The 17,478-nt window shown below is 46.7% G+C and overlaps 1 protein-coding gene across 1 annotated transcript in view; it reads left to right on the top strand.

Annotated features, from left to right (window-relative positions):
* tbxas1 (thromboxane A synthase 1 (platelet)) overlaps positions 1-17,478 on the top strand; it is a 54,638-nt gene that overhangs the window by 8,968 nt on the left and 28,192 nt on the right. Inside the window, exons 3-4 of the mRNA XM_079743525.1 lie at positions 5,744-5,837; positions 16,871-16,923. Coding sequence (XP_079599651.1) covers positions 5,744-5,837; positions 16,871-16,923 — 147 coding nt within the window. The remainder of the gene's footprint in view (positions 1-5,743; positions 5,838-16,870; positions 16,924-17,478) is intronic.

Here is a 17,478-nt window from a genome sequence, read left to right as displayed (position 1 = left end):
CTATCTCTCTGTCTATGTGTCTGTCTCTTTCTCTGTCTGTCTCTCCATCTGTCTCTCTCTCTCTCTGTCTCTATCTCTCTGTCTCTGTTTCTCTGTCTCTGTTTCTGTCTGTCTCTCTGTCTCTGTTTCCGTCTCTCTGTCTGTCTGTCTGTCTGTCTGTCTGTCTGTCTGTCTGTCTGTCTGCCTGTCTGTCTGTCTGTCTGTCTGTTCTCTCTGTCTCTCAATCCTCCTCTTTCACTTTTGCCTTCTGAATGTGTATTTTCTCCCTATTCTATGCGGCTGTGCATGTTTAAAAAACCGGAAAGCATCTGAGCAAACAATGAATATTCCCATTTACGTTATTCTACAAAAGGTTTGTTCTCTCCCATCACCTCACTCACGCAATGACACGCACACTCTGGCCGCTGCGTAAGCATTTGAGAAAAAGCTGTGTATATCTATATTTAGGAAACACAAGCTCAGCTGTTGACGTAGGATTGCCTTTTAGCGCTCTCCTGATTGATTGTGACTGATGACGCGACTCTGAGACAGAGTCGGGGCATGAGCTACGGGCTGTGAACTAGTATCGACGCACATGCGCGCGCGCACACACACACACACACACACACACACACACACACACACACACACACACAGTGTATCCCTCTAATGGAACTGTTGGGAAATGAAAAATATCTATTCTTTTAATAGTGGGAAGATTGGTCCCTTGCTCAGACCAAACAATTAATATTTATGATTGTGTAGCAACACAATAATAATGGAGGTTGTCTGTGCGGCGCTGTAGGGAGCATCGAAGAACCAGATGTCATTTTGAGGGATCGTCTTTTCACTGTTTTTCATAATGTACGATTGGAGCCACATCCCTCTATTTTAGGATCGGAAAAACATGAGGATACTTTTGTTTTTATTTTCTATCTAGCCTGATTGGTGTTTGCAGTGTGTTATGTGGACTAAAACACATGTGCACAAGCCGAGCGGACGCACAAATATGGGACGCACGTGCACACACTTTTATTTTATTTATACGTACGTAATAACAGCAGTGTTTTGGCTATTTCTGGATGCCACAGTTTGTACCATCCGGTTCTTCACAGCAGGGGGCTGAGGCCCCCCCCCCCCCCCCACTCCCTGCCTTTTTCACTCTCCCCTTCCTTTCGCTCACTCTCCACCTCTCACTCTCCCCTCTCCTTCTCTTTCTCCATACCTCTCTCTCTCTCTTTCTCCTTCTTCCATCTCTCTCCCTCTCTCATACTCCTTCCTCTATCTGTGTCTCCTCCATTACTTCTCTCTCTCTCTCTCTCTCTCTCTCTTTCTCTCTCCCTTTCTTCCTCTCTCTCATTCTCCCCCTACTATCTCTCTCTTGCGTTCCACCTGCCCCTCTTGACACATCCATTAATTCTGCCTTGCGTCTCAGTGGGGGAGCAAGGTGCTGGGAGTGTGCGTGTGTGGAGGGGGGTCTCTTACGCAGAAGGACAGTTACGATGTGTCCTGTGCTGCGTGTGACGGTCCAGGCGCAATCCTATTATTTAGCGTGCATTTTAAGGAAGACAAGAGGGCTGCAGAAGCCGTCTCTCACCGCTGTGCTGTTTTGCCGCACGTGCGCGTCTGTGCATGTTCACCGCCGAGGGGGCCCACCCACTCGTGTGCAAATCAGCGGTCACACCAGACAATCACGCACGCATACACACGCACGCATACACACACGCACGCACGCACGCAAGCACGCATGCAGTTGCCCACACACACGCACGCATGCGCACAGACACGCACACACAAACGCACACACAAACTCACACACACACACACATACAAGCACACGCACACACATGCACATATACACACGCACACACACACACACACACACAGACGCCGCCTTTATGAGGCACTTGACAATAAAAAAGCAATAAGATATGACACAGCTAATCTGGCGCCGCGCCACAAGCATCGCAAAGCAATTATAACATCTCCACTGCCGCCGCTGATTTACAGCCAGGCCCGTGGTCTCTCCAAAACTTCCAGAATACTCCATTGCTCCATCCCCAGAATGATTTACACTGCTATTAGGTTCCTTTTTCTTCACCCCATCACCGTTTCCACGATATTTCCATTATCAGTAGGTTCCTTTTTTTTCATTTTTATCGTATTATATTTTGTATCATTTTTTTTAACTGCACATAGGTGTTTTTCTGCGTGAGTCTGGCTTCGGCAGAAAAAATATTCCCGGCTCTCTCACTCTAAGCCCTGGGATTGTGTGTGTGGGCTGTTTTTAATATTGCCATGACTTTGCCCCCCCACCCACGCTTGCCTAGCTGTCAGTCATCATTGCACAGAATACAGGGGGAGAATATTACCATAAACCGAGTGTAATTTGTGATCACACACAACACACACTGATCTTTTGTGGGTGGGCTGGAATCCAAACCAACTCTTGGGGATGATCAAACTCCTCGCTTGATAGGGAACTTTGAGGTTGGATTAAAACCAAGGTCGCACATTAAGTGCGTGCAATCATTATGAATGTATTTGTGTCCTGCTGTGTACGTTGTATTGTTGTACATGCATCCAATTTTGTTGCTGTGAAATTGTATTTCTAACAGAATTAACTCATGCTCAGTTAGTTTTTTTCAATTTGGCAGCTTAATTATCTTAAAAGCACGTTTTGGAGAAGAACAACAAATAAGGAAGAGCAAACATGGGCAATCATCTCTCTCTAGTCACAGAATCACCACACCTGCATCCCCATTTTATTTAAAGTGGTAGATACACAGTAAAATAAGGATCGGCAAATCCATAGGGATCCAGTTCAAAACAGTATTATACTAATCTCAGTTATGTATTGGTGAAGACGTTAGTGGTAGTCCTACCTGCAAGGGTAGCCAGACCCAGAGGTTTGTGTGTGTGTGTGTGTGTGTGTGGGGGGGGGGGATCTGATGATCCTTTGCCTGAGTGTGACATCAGTGCGTCAGACACAAACCAACGCATCTAGACGTCAGGCCACTCGCTCTTGCTCTCGCTCTCTCTCCCTCTCGCTCTCTCTCCCTCTCGCTCTCTCTCCCTCTCGCTCTCTCTCCCTCTCGCTCTCTCTCCCTCTCGCTCTCTCTCCCTCTCGCACACTGCTCAATACATCACAGCTAGTAACCTTTCCTTCAAGACCCTCCTCACCCACCTCCCGCCCTCGTCTCAATAACCCCCTCAGAGAGTGTTGTGTGAGAGGCGTGGACACAGAGGCCTCTCCTCTCTTCCCCGCCTTCCCCCCATCCTCTCCTCACCTGGCCATCCTCTACTAAGCGATGAGCGAGGAAAAGGTGTGTCGAGCAGAGAGGTGAGCTGCTCACAGACACACACACACACACACACACAATGCAGATGCTTGTTGTTCTCTGCCCTTTACACGTTTGATGGCGAACCTTCTCCTCTGGATACCTTAGTATCTCTTATCCTTTTAGTTCTTTCCCATTCCTCTTACGTCCTCCCCGCTCTCCTTGTCTCTTACTATTTGTGTGTTTGCTGGGGCGGTTGAATCATCTGCCCTCCCTGCCGCCTATATGCTCACTCGAAAGCGGAAGATTAGAAACTAGTTGTCAGTGACTCACACGCAGTCAGTCGAACAGATTGCTACAAAGCCAAGCACACTCAAACGTGTGCGTTTCTTTGTGTGTGTGTGTGTGTGTGTGTGTGTGTGTTTGTCTGCCTACACACATAATGCCAACACATAGGTCAAAGCGTTGGCCGTCGGAGACGGGAGCGGTCAGTGTTTAAGGTCACGGGCTCGGGGCTGTGTAGGAGAGACGCGTGTGTGCACGGCATTCCAGATGTGAGGGCAGGCTGTGCCAAATTACCGCCCGTGGTCCTCGGCCTGAACCCCCCCGCCAGAGGGCCTTTCAGAAGGCCTCAGCCCTGCTATACCTTCCTGCTGGCTCATAGTGTTCACTCTCTCTCGCTCTCTCTCTGTGGGAAGTGGCAGTCTCTCGTCCAGACCCAGGCTGTTTAGCGCTCACAATGGACCGCCGTGTGCTTCAGCGCTATGGAGCGGCGCCGGCAGGATAACAACGGTGACGGCTTGGCATTACTTTGACATTAGAGTTTGAACTCGTCCGCACTGTGGACAATGCCTCTGTAACCGTTTAATAACATGGCAAGCGGTGAAGCGCTCCCGATGCTGATTACATTATCCTATGATTATTCTCATTCGACGCTTTTCACATTTGAGACCCAAGGCACATTCTATATTTATACACGCCGTCGCTTGGCTTTGTTTCTGAAAACCTTTCTTGTTCGTGTTGTTTTATCAATCAGCTTGTTTTTTAACCGCTGAAGCTTTTTTTTTGCAAAATGCTTGAGGGATCTTCAGCTGGGTTACTTTCTTTGGATGGTTGCACACACTGCTGTGTGTGTGTGTGTGTGTGTGTGTGTGTGTGTGTGTGTGTGTGTGTGTGTGTGTGTGTGTGTGTGTGTGTGTGTGTGTGTGTGTGTGTGTGTGTGGGTGTGTGCATGCGTGTGTGTGTCTCACCAGCTTGCTTAGCCCCTCGTCTCTGATGGGAGCCGGTCAGCAGGTTAAGGGAAGCCAGGCACGAGAGAATGCAGCGGATCACACTACTTTGCTCTAAACCTACGGAAAGGCAGAAGGCAGAGTGTGTGTGCACATACACTTGATGAGTTCTGTGTGTGTGTGTGTGTGTGTGTGTGTGTGTGTGTGTGTGTGTGTGTGTGTGTGTGTGTGTGTGTGTGTGTGTGTGTGTGTGTGTGTAGCTGCGTGGAGAGAGGTGGGAGCGGGATTCATTCAGTGTGTTTGATGCGTGCGAAGAGGCCTGTCTCTCAGGCCTGACACATACAGTAGTAATTACAACGGCATCGTTTAAATGAGCTGACGAGATTGGTTGACGGGCGCGGGAGGAGGGGCGAGGTGGGGGGGATGGGGGAGGGGGTCTGCTGTGTGGCAGGGTTTTAATCTACCATCAGTTGCCATCTCATTATTAATATGGTAATGGATCTCCTGCAGGAGATTAGGGGATGCGGCAGAGTGGTAGTGACTGCAGACTATTTTAGGTCTGCGAGACCGATTGAAAGGCCGCTGAAGGGCTTAATACTGCGGGAGCGGCTGATGAAGATGATAATAGTTTTGTGCTTTACTGCGGTGGGACTTTTCGGCGTTCTCACCACTATCAGGGTACATCTGACGATGGATCCCTTTTAGAAATGGATCTGAGGAAAAATATGAAATGTTAGATTGTGTGTGTTTTTAATGTTGTTGTTGTTGTTGTTGTTTCAACCCCGATGTGTAATTGCGATGGATGGACTGGGGTCCCGGTGGTGTTGGGAGGCACCGGTCGCTAATCGGTCACTGCAAACACGGCCCCTTCCTGAGAAGTCCTCTCCACCTGTCCAAGGACTTCCGTGTCAGCAGAAAAATACCTCAACGGCCATGTTTATGAATAATGCATGGCAGAGGTCCCAAGGAGTCGGGATGGGGGAGTGTGTGTGTGTGTGTGTGTCTGGCTTATATTCTCCAGAGAACAGTAATCTTTCACCTGTCACACTGTTGTGTGTTTTTATATGAGATGCTGCTTAGCTTGTATATCAAGGAGATTTGATGCGCGCCTAATCTCGCTGGGAAATCTTTTTGATATTGGCTTTTATTCATTACTCACGAGTTACCTCCCACTCTCTCTTTTCTTCTCTCCTTGTCTGTCTGTCTGTCTGTCTGTCTGTCTGTCTGTCTGTCTGTCTGTCTGTCTACCTGCAGGTATTCCGTATCCCCCTACTCGACTCTGTCTCGATGTGGGATCAAGCATCCCAGGCCGCTGCCCTTCTTCGGCAACCTGTTTATGTTTCGCCAGGTAAGACCGCCGCGTTCACAACACGCACTGAAGAAATCCAGACCAGCAGAGGAAATGGTCTGATTGAGGCAAGAGATGAACCCAATCTCCTGGATGGAGCTCCCAATTCAACCCAGATCAAAATAACTATTAGTGTCCAAACAAAACACATTTCAAAGATGATGTTGAACGCACAGACACGCAAACGCCCGGGGAAACAACGGGACAACCGACAGCAAGGGACAGCGACCGGGGAACATGTGCTGAGCAGCTCTGCAGTATTTTTGACATTCTTTTTATGGAATCTCTTGAGCTGCAAAAGATACCAGTGATCTGGAAACACTCAGCTATTGTCCCTGTCGCCAAGTGTAAAAAGCCCCGAAGGCCTTAAATGATTCTAGACCGGTAGCACTTCAATCTTTTGTTATGAAGGTCTTTGAGAAGGTGATGAGGCAGGCCGTTCAGCATACGGTGCAGGGTTCTTTAGATCCTCTGCAGTTTGCTTGTATAGCTGGCAGAGGTGTGGAAGATGCCCCCCTGATTTTGCTGAACTGCCTGTATCATCATCTTAGGGGCCCCTGACTCATGCCAGACTTCTGCTCATTGATTTCTCTTCTGCTTTTAACACCATCCATAATGGCCACATTTGCTTGTAGAGAAACTACTCTCCGATTTGAATCTCGATATTGATATCATTGGATGGATTTTTTACTTTGTTGCAGACAGATCACAGTGTGTGAGAGTTAATGGTGTCCTCTCAAGCAAGCGCCACGCATCCACTTATACCCCACAAGGATGGGCATTCTCTCCCCTTCTTTACAGCCTTCACACAAATAGCAGACAGAGCCAGTTTAAGAATAGACTCATCATAAAATCTTCAGATGACGCAGTCATAGTTGGCCTATTGAAGAGAGGGGAACTAGATCAGGGACCGGTCCTTAATGAATTTGTGTCATGGTGTCAAATGTCTTTCCTTCTTTCCTTTGAACTGAATGCGTCTTAAACCAAGGACATGGTTATTTAGTTTAGGAAATCAGCACCCATCCCCAAACTCACTTATTGAGGGAAAAGAGATTAATTTGCTGGTGAACTACAAATATTATGGGTACTGTGTTTGATAACAGGTGGTGCTTTCAAGCTGATGCAGATGCCATTTCTAACAAGGTACAACAACGTTTCGACTTCTTGAGGAAAATTAACTAGTATTGAGTCTGTGCCTTCTTTATGTACCGTACCATGGCGTGGTTTTGGAGCCTGAATCTGGCCAATAAGATTGTATAAGCTTGGTCGGCTTGTCAGAGTTATTGGGGTGAACCAGCCACAGCTCTCTCACCTTTATTACCCGTAAAGAAGGCCCATGCCATATTGGTCTGCACTGACCACCGCCGGCAGGGGGACTTAAAGCTTCTACCTTCAGATAGAAGATAAAGAGTTTAAACTCAGAGGTCCATATGAATTATAAGACTCTTTTGTTTGCACTTCAATTAGAAGGCTGAATTTGCACAAGTGATTGCACTAAGACTAAGCCCTTTCTGCACTCAGTAATTTGTCTTTTGTCTTCACGTGAAGTGATCTTGCACTTGCTGTGTTGTCAGTGTACTGTATTGTATTGTTGTATCTTTGTCCTGTCTGGTGTGTTAACTTTCTTGTTGGATTTATGTTGGGTTGAATGTGTTTTTAATATCTGGCTGCAAACATATTTTCCCTAGCGGGATAATCAATTTGACTTGATTTGACTGAAATCACAAGAACACATAATAATAATCCGTAATTAATCAGTCATTAGTAATTAGCACAGTTGAAAGGGATGTTGAGTAGGTGACATGTAACATGAATTTTTTGGACTGTGTTTATTTTGCTGGGTATAACATATATTTAACTAAATACATTTTTGTATTTTAATAATTGTCGAATTGATGATGTACTTTTTATAAAAGTTAAAGCAGTAACCTTGAGGGAAGCACTGTAGATCTTCTCTTTTTTGCAGTTTGCTTAATTAACATAAGTTACCTACAACTCATTTATATGTTTCCGGGCTTGTTGTGTTGTTGAATTGATTTCACTCAAAAATTTCTTATTTTCCATTAATTCTGGCCTTTTTGTTTTTGACTCTGGAATGAGTTTCTCCCACGTCGGAAGTAGTTAGTCTAGTGCATCACACGCACACACACACACACACACACACACACACACACACACACACACACACACACACCCCATGGGCTTGAGATTTTGTGCCTCCAACATATTACTGCACTTCATTAAATCCGTTCATTAAAGGCAGCTCACACGTAATGACTTGGTCCTGCCGTCCCACCACCAAATAGATTAACCAGATTGATAATTGCCTTCAGTTTTTTGATGAATATGGAGAAAGCTGAGGAGGTGAGTGGGCGTGTTTTTAATATCCCAGAATTAATACAGTATCATTTTGGGCACATCTATACCACCACCTTAGTGACAATGACTGGGAGGCCTTTTCAGGGAGCGTTTGGATTCACTGGAGGAATTTGGCTCACTGGTATGCAGAAGATGCCCATCGTGTATTGCCAGGGCGTTCAGATTGGCCGGTGCTGTCGTCAACATGTGAAATTGGAATGGGCCAAGCATCGAGGGCTCTATACCAGGGGGAACTGCCCGAGTAGGATGCTGCCATACAATTATTAACCTAAGATATAGAACAGCGGGCAACATATCCTTTTCATGAAGCAGTCAGATGGGGCTCTGCTGAGCTGAACCCGTCCAGACCATCATCCCATCATCAATACCCTTGGTGGGCTCAGGCAAGCTTGGTGGGGACCCCCTGCTGAGTCCACTGCAGACACATCAGCCAGCTCAGTGTCAACAGCAGCACTGACTTTTACCCCTCTCCCCTTGTCTGCTCTCCTCTGCTCCTTTTCCCCTCTCTCCTCCATCGTTCGCCTCCTCCTCTCTCTCCTCTCGGTGTCTCCCTGCCTCCTCTTTCTCCTTTCCTTTTCCCCTCTCCATCCATCTCTCCATTCAATATTGTGTCTCATTCTTTGTTCGGCTTTGTTCCCACTTTTTATTTGAAAATAGATTTAGTTAAATTTGTAAAAATTATAGTTTTGTCTCACTCACAATCACACCCAAATGACATTTCTTTCTCTCTCTGTTTCCCCTATTTGGTTTCCTTTTATTCCTTCCCTCTTTCCTCTTCTTAATTTTCCCCATCTCCCTGGCTGGCGATATCTAACTGGGCTGTGGTTGTTTCATTCACTCTGTCTAGAGGGGGATGTGTGTGTGTGTGTGTGTGTGTGTGTGTGTGTGTGTGTGTGTGTGTGTGTGTGTGTGTGTGTGTGTGTGTGTGTGTTTGGGAGGGGGGGTGCTTAAGATCCCATCAGTGCTTAAATATGGATGTAGTCTAGCCTTGCGTCATGATTCTTTAGGGATTTGTTGTGACAAAGGTGAGGCCAAAAGGTGTGTGTGTGTGTGTGTGTGTGTGTGTGTGTGTGTGTGTGTGTGTGTGTGTGTGTATGTGCTTATGTTGGGATTTGGTTGCATCTAATGATGGTGTGTGTGTGTTGGGGTTGGAGTCGGCAGTGTGTCTGCCTGTGTGTGTGTGTCACTTAAGCTGCAATGCTCTCGCAGAATCTTTGTGACCCAGTTTAGAGCGCCACGCTACAGCAGACACACTCGCTGTCAAAAAAGTTTTTTTTCTTGCCGATCCTGATCCTATTTTCCTTATGAATATACATTGCATCATGTGTGTGTGTATGTGTGGGTGAAAGATGGGCCAGAGTTGCAGGCTGAGGGAGTGCTGTTGATTTGGTACAGTGTCTACCACGTCTTTCACTTACCGGGGTGAATATAATATGGCCGGTATATGTGTTTAGGATGGGAGATTCAATGTGTAAAATGCAGAAGAAGAAATGCAGTTTGAAGAATTATAAAAAAAATTGAAATTTAAATGACGATGATGAAAAAAATGTTAATTCATATATAACACATTTCACCTCATTTAATTTTTTATAGATTTGTTTTCTTCCATTTGCTGCTCTACGTCTGAATCAAGCATGATAAATACATAGACAGAGACGGCACAAGACTAAAATATGGTTCGCTGGGCGGTACAGGATATTTTCTTAAAGGTTGAATCAGTTTACATGAGCAGCTGGTCACTCACAAGTTATATTTCACCTATTGACTCAGTACTAGCTAAATGAGTTGTTTAGACATTCCATGGCTCTTTTGGTGCTTTAGGCATAATACCCCCCACATCCTACCCAACGCAACCCCGTTCTCTTCAGCCAGCAGGGCACTCAGAGAGCTACAGTTAGCCCACACAGGATTGTTGCACGGGTCCTACCCAGCAGTCTATATTCAGGAACCCCACCCCGAACACATACACAAACATCAGTAGCACCAAGGTTAATCATTAAAGCTAAGGACATGGCTTGGTGTGTGTGTGTGAAATTATATTTTGTAAATGTTGTAGTCTCTCTCTCTCTCTCTCTCTCTCACTCTCTCTCTCTCTTTCCCCCCCCCCCCCCCCCCCCCCCTCCATACACAAAATGGAAATGTCTAATCCCCCATCGGTGAGGGAGATTCCAAGAGGACAAACTTGAGAGCGTTGCAGGTTCCAGGGGGTTGGAGAGTGCCCTATTGATTAGTTCTGTCTGACTGTGATGAATCCCCAATTAGATTCATGACAGGCCATGGCTGCTGCTGCTCCTGTCCCGGGCTCCCGCACGCATGTGTGGACAAAACGTGTGTGTGTGTGTGTATATATGGATTAGAAACACGCACGCACGCACACACCCAGACACACAGACACACACACAGTCCACAGACACAGACACACACACAGTCCACAGACACACACACAGTCCACAGACACAGGCACACACACAGTCCATAGACACAGACACACACACAGTCCATAGACACACACACACACACACACACACACACACACACACACACACATACACACACACACACACACACACACACACACACACACACACACACACACAGTTCACAGACACACACACACACACACACACAGTTCACAGACACAGACACACACACACACACACACACAGTTCACAGACACAGACACACACACACACAGTCCACAGACTCCCGGTGAAAAGACGGGTCTGTACATGCAGTGGAGCTGTGACAAAAAGGGGAAACGTTGTGTTGTGTGTTTTCTTCACGCGCTCCCGGCCGGTGGTTAGGAGCACCCATCGACGACGCTCCACTGCTGTCGTCAAGGTTGCGGTGGTGTTTCTGTGCATGCGGGCGGTGGAGTTTGGTCGTGGTGGCGGTAGAAGGGGAGGGGGGCGATGGAATGCTGGTGGAAGCGCCGGCGCTGCGGATGGGGAGAGGGGGGGTGGTGGTGGTGGTGGTGGTGGTGGTGGTGGTGGTGGTGCTGCGGATGGGGAGAGGGGTGGTGGTGGTGGTGGTGGTGGTGGTGGTGGTGGTGGTGGTGGTGGTGCTGCGGATGGGGAGAGGGGTGGTGGTGGTGGTGGTGGTAGTGCTGCGGATGGGGAGAGGGGTGGTGGTGGTGGTGGTGGTGGTGGTGGTGCTGCGGATGGGGAGAGGGGTGGTGGTGGTGGTGGTGGTGCTGCGGATGGGGAGAGGGGTGGTGGTGGTGGTGGTGGTGGTGGTGGTGGTGGTGGTGGCGGCGGCACTGGGGGGGGGCGGGGGTGTCCTGCCAACTGTGTCTGCAGCTTAATTAAGTCTGAAGCGGGCAAAACTGCAGGCTGCTCTGTCGCCTTGCATATCAACGACCTGCACGCTTTTTCTAAGTACCTCCGCAGACAGGCCCTCCTTTGTGGGCCGGGCCCCTCTGCTCTGTTCAAAGCCGAGGGGGAGCCACCAGCGTCTCCCCTCTCCTCTCTGTCTCCCCCCTCTCTCCTGCAATTCTCCCCCCTCTCTTTCCCCTCTCTCTCTCCACCCTAACTTGCCCTCCTTTCCCTCTCACTACCCTGTCTCTCTCTCTTTTCTCTCTCTCTCTCTCCCTCTCGACCCTCTTTCCCTCTCTCGCCCCTCTCATTCCCCCTCCCTTTTCTATTTCAATTTAAGGGCTTTATTGGCATCATAAAGGCATTCCTCTGGCATGCCAAAGCAAAACCGTAACAAGGACATAAATAACGATACAAGTAATGCTATAAGAGACAAGGCCCTAACCATCAATAGTAACAATTATAATGGTACAATAATACAGTGATATTAAAACCGTTATACAACAACAAACACTATGAAAACAGTATAAGTACATGAAATGATGAAATGAAGTTATTTTTTTGTTATTCCAAGGTCTTTCCCTGGTTGTCCCTGAGGTTATGACAAAAGAGAACATTTCTAACTGCCAAACAAGCCGCACTTTTGTTTTTTCTCCAGAGAATATCTTTTATTTTGTTCCCTATTTAATTGTGCGTCGAATTTTGGGTACATTTACCCAGGAAAGACTTTCTTATATCTCCGTACTTTGGTGCACAGCCTGGCCTCCCTGGGTTGCCAGGTCTGTCTGTCAGCTACCAGTCAGACCTGGTCCACGGGTTCTAAGCTTTAGGGCCAAGCAACAATCCATTTTGGCTCTTGTTTTTGTGGTGTCATTCCGATGAGTAATGTATCTCTCTTTTTTTTCTCAGTGATAATTAAGTTGGGCCAGGTTGTGTGTGTGCTAACCTGGGGCTCTGTAGGGTCAGTAGGTGAACTGAGCCTCAGGACTTGCTGATGGAGGGGACTTTATTCTTGGTTAGTTTCTTGGTAATTTAGTGCTTTGTGTTGAAGGGTTTGGGGGTCACTTGATTTTAAGTGGTTGTGGAATTTGATAGCTCTTTCATCTTTGAAGGTGTAAGGGCGATCCTTATTACACCTTTCCTTTGAATGTGTCATAAATATTTGTTGCTTGTTCCAAGGGTCAAATTGTAATTGTGTTGATTGGACCCGATGTGTGTGCGTGGTAGAATCACCCCACACCAGGCTCGCTCAAGGAGATGTCTCGCTCAGAAATATCATGAGAGTTCGGTTGTTGCAGAAATGAGAATGGTGAAGACATGAGGTGGATAGAGCAGAGACCACAGAAAGCTTGGCGTAGTGTTATGAAAACTGATTTGGCTGAAGGAGTTTTGAGAATGTAGTGACAGTTGGGACAATTTCTGTGACAACACGATTTCGGAGCGAGACTCCTTGAGCGAGAGACTTAGGATGGACACAATAACGAACAGATGGGATCAAGCGAAAGGTTAAGACAGAGTTTTATTTCTCTGTAGGGATCCTTTCCCATAATATAAAAATATGCTCTTTTCCGGTCAGTGGCAAAAACCCTTTGTGAGGACATACTGGCCGCTATTTCCCTGACTGATTGCATCACAGCCCGTTCTTCCTCAGTACAGGACCAATTTCCAAAATGGTTGTCCGCAATTGCCCTTTAGACCCCCGATGATCTGAAAAAAATGACACACGTTGAAATATCACAAAGTTCCCATTGAAGTCTGGGGCTTAACGGTGCTTATCCTGGTGGTGTTGTGGGCGTAGCTGGTGATGCCAAGGAGAGGCAGGGGGGCCCCTCCATGTCTGGTGGGGCGTGGGGCTCTGCCGTCTCTGGGGGAGTTGAGGGGGAGGTGGGGGGGGGAGACGAGTGGTGTCAGAGGGGGAGAGTTAGGGTGGGCTTGAGAAGCAGGAGTGTAGGGGGGGAGGTGGAAGGGCATGTTAAAGGGGGCCGAAAGGGTTGCATGGGTTGAGTGGGCTTGGGATAGGGGGGGGTCCGGGAGGGCCTGTGGGGAGGTGTGGGCTCCTCCGCTGGGCCTGTGGGGTTGGAGGGGCTCTTTCAGGCCATCTTGTTCTTCCTCTCTTCTCAACAGCTTATTTTTCGAGGTGTGAGGCTCTCTGTCTGTCTGTCTGTCTGTCTGTCTGTCTGTCTGTCTGTCTGTCTGTCTGTCTGTCTGTCTGTCTGTCTGTCTGTCTGTCTGTCTGTCTGTCTGTCTGTCTGTCTGTCTGTCTGTCTGTCTGTCTCTTTCCCTTTCTCTTTCTCTGTCTGTCTCTTTCTCTTTCTCTTTCTCTTTCTCTTTCTCTCCCTCCCCTCTTCTGTTTTGGTGAGACGGACTCCTCGTGGTGTTTGTAGTTTGGATGTGGTCGTAATGTGAATGTGTGCTTTGGAAAGCTTTGGATTACCATTTCCATGGTAATCCACACAGAAACGGCAAAGGAAAATAGAGAACTATTTTTTGCTGTTATGTGTGAAACCCACAATCCATTCAACGGAGACCAAATGAAACCTCTCAAGTAAAATAATCAATAGAAAATAAGTTTTGTAGAAAACCTGAAACTGGGTATGATTTTTGTCCTTCTTCTCACTCTGTGGTCGAAATATTCAGAGGCCTACCTTAAAAAAGACTCGTCATGGCCTTTGAAGACAATGGCTACGTGTTATGTTGCCATGTTTCAGTGTGGAGGTCCATTTGGAGGTCAGAGCAGCGCCTTCCTGACTACCAGTATAATGTACTGTAAATAGTAAAGATCCAGTGACTTATCACTGCCTCTGGCTCTGCTATCCACTGACCTCTAGTGGAGTATTATGGTACATGTTTAAAGAGGCATTCAGTGATAGTGCTGATGAAGACTAAATGAGCCCTTAACTGTCAGAATTAATTGAATTAGCCGACTTCATATTTAATGTGTGTGTGTGTGTGTGTGTGTGTGTGTGTGTGTGTGTGTGTGTGTTTATACTGTTTCTAGGTACTACATGAAAGGCCATGATGCAGATACAAGGATAACCATGCATGAACGGCTGGAAGGCCAAATAGGTCACAGCGTATCGCAGACATCTATTGTTTTAAATGTGCCGTTCAAGCTTCAAAGACGCCAGAGTCATATTTTATTATGGAGTAGAAAGCTCCGTTTCGGTAGTTAAAAACATTGTCTTTTTACAGGACTAAGGTGTGTTTGACAGCTATTTGATGTACAGCGTTTTGTTCACTGAGCTCCTCTTAGATTTTCATTTTAATTATGAACCTTCTTTACCCAACCAACAATAAACAAAGCCGGACCAACGCAGTCCACGGCTGATCTTTCTGTTGTTTGCCGCTGTGTGATCACATCAGTATGAAGACGGCGTACTTAGGGTGAAATAGCGACTAAAAACACAGTAATTTATGGCATTTTAAAAATGCCATAAAAAAAACGAAACAGTACATGTCTACATTGAGGCGTAGTGGTGACCTTTTTATCCTTCCATATGAATGTAGGAAGACACACACAAACACTTGCATAATTCTAAACGACAAACTAGTGTTGTAGAGTGGTTGTTCTGGAAAAATGTACTCATACGACCATATAAAATGATATACAAATGATGTAACCTTGTTCAAATTGTTACTCATCAATTGAAAAGGCCTTTGTATAAACTCTCCCTGCACCTATAGATAGCTCCCTTCGTCTCTCCAACTGGAAGGTGTAAAGTTAGTTCGCGTTGCCACTGTAGCCATGAAGTCTGATACTGAGCCCATGCAAATCTCCTGACTTCTTTGTTGTGTAAATTCCTTAAGCTGTCTTGCGTCCCTGCGACATGTCAACCGCCCCCCGATGTCTATTGCAAATTAACCTGACCTCAACCATGGCCAATCCTCAAATCTCTTCCATGGTCCCTCCCCTCACCTTTTGTTTCCTTTGTTGCGACTGCCCAAGATGTGGAAGATACCGTGTAAGAATCACGTCCACCAATTGTCTTATTGATGATGCCTGGTAAATCTCTGCCTGTCAAGGCTCTGCTTTCATTCTCTCTGAATGACCAAGTGTCCTCTGGCCTTTGAATTGATGTGTTTATTATTAAATGTGACTAAATGACAAGCAAAGCACCGGTCTGCTTGTTTAATACTTTTCCCCAAATGTCAGTGTGTCCAGATGTGGGCCGACTTGTGCGCCAGTGTCTGTGTGTTTCTGATCCTTTAATTATGACTTTGCTGGACCGCTTTTGAGAACCCCCCCTTTCTCACACACAAGCAGCCACACACACACACACACACACACACACACAGACACACAGACACACAGACACACAGACAGACACACAAACACACACACACGCACCCATTTCACTGACACCTGGTAACACAAAGACTCCTATGTTGCCATGCACATGCGTGCACGGACTGGCCTTTCATTGCTTGTGCCCTCTGTTTTTTACTCGCTTTTACTGTGTTGCTTTTAGTTGTACCCTTTTTTCTTTATTTTCTTGAATATGTATCGGCTGTATTCCCTTATTTTGTTTGATCTGTGGATCTGAAAAGCACTTTGTAAATACTGTCTCAAACAAAGCTTTGTTTTTTAAGAGCATACCTAATGCAGGGACATTAACCACTGCATATAAAACCAAACAGGGATTAGTATCCAACGATCACATGTTTGGTGGGGCTGGATGAGGCCTCAGGCTGCGTCAGGTTGAAGCTGTGTGACCCCCCTACCACCCCAGAGAGCTGAGGTCATTCAGCCCCTGGATACTGTGTGGTTGAGCTTGCCGACACCCCTCGGTTAGACAAAGCTGTTTGCAGGGTACGGACATGGATTCATTCAGTTCAGTTCTGCGGTTTCCAGCTATTCTTTGTGGCTCAAGAGGGTCACAGTCGGAGGCCCGTGATTGTATGGGAAGAATAGAAAGGTCTCTATGTATGTGGGATATTCCTGGCACACACACACACACACAGGGACAGAGGCACACTCAACTGTTGTTCGGTGCTGGTCAGGAAACACAGCTGGGCTCGGAGGCCCGCCCACTGTATTGAGCTGTCAGTCGTCTATCACGACGGCAGCGTTCACACAGGGCCCAGCTGCTTTTGGAAACGCGTTTGAAACTGATAAATCTTTTGCTAAGCATTCAAGGGTGCGCGAACTGTCAGCCGCACCGTATTTCACAATAAGACAACGGCCTCCATGCTGACGGACTGACGCTCAGGCCTGGTGAAGGCTTTATCATGGAGAGAACAGATCCCACCGCCGCGCTTTCGTTTTAAAAAGTGTTTTCTTCTTCTGTGGTTTCTTACTCATACTGCCGTCTTTTCTTTCTTTTTTTGGTCTTCTCTTAGGGTTTCCTCGACCCGATAAACCAGATCATCAGGACGCATGGGCGGGTGTGCGGGTGAGTCAATGGCTCCTCTTTTAAAGATGTCTGAAGTCTGTCATGAGAGTCTGTGTCAAAAAACCACGACAAATTAAGGACTACATGCTTTAACTTCCCCTACCTTTTGCTACAACACAGCAAATATATGTTATATATAACTACATATATACTTCATATATATATATATATTGTTTTTAATATAAACACAGTATGTATAATCATTTAAATATTTAATCATCTTTAGGATGCACTTGATCCAGAGCATTTGAAAGTGAATGCAGATAAGGGTTTAAACTTGAGGAGCAGGGAGGGAGACGTTGGGTAACCGAACGCAGAACCCTCCAGCTGGGAGAGGAAACCGAGGTACCACACTGGCCACAGCCCTGTCTCCACAACAAGAGAATGTGGGACATTTATTAAATATGTCATCCCTGGGAGCACAGCTATCGGTCCAACTGAATCAGGCCATAGTATAATAAGAACGCATTAACAAGATAGGATTTTCAAAAACATGCTGAGGTGTTATTTTATCCTATCATGTATCCCTATAGGTGTGTGTGTGTGTGTGTGTAT

Source organism: Pollachius pollachius (assembly GCF_949987615.1).
Source record: "Pollachius pollachius genome assembly, chromosome: 9".
NCBI lineage: Eukaryota > Metazoa > Chordata > Actinopteri > Gadiformes > Gadidae > Pollachius > Pollachius pollachius.
This window is presented reverse-complemented; position numbering and strand designations above follow the sequence as displayed.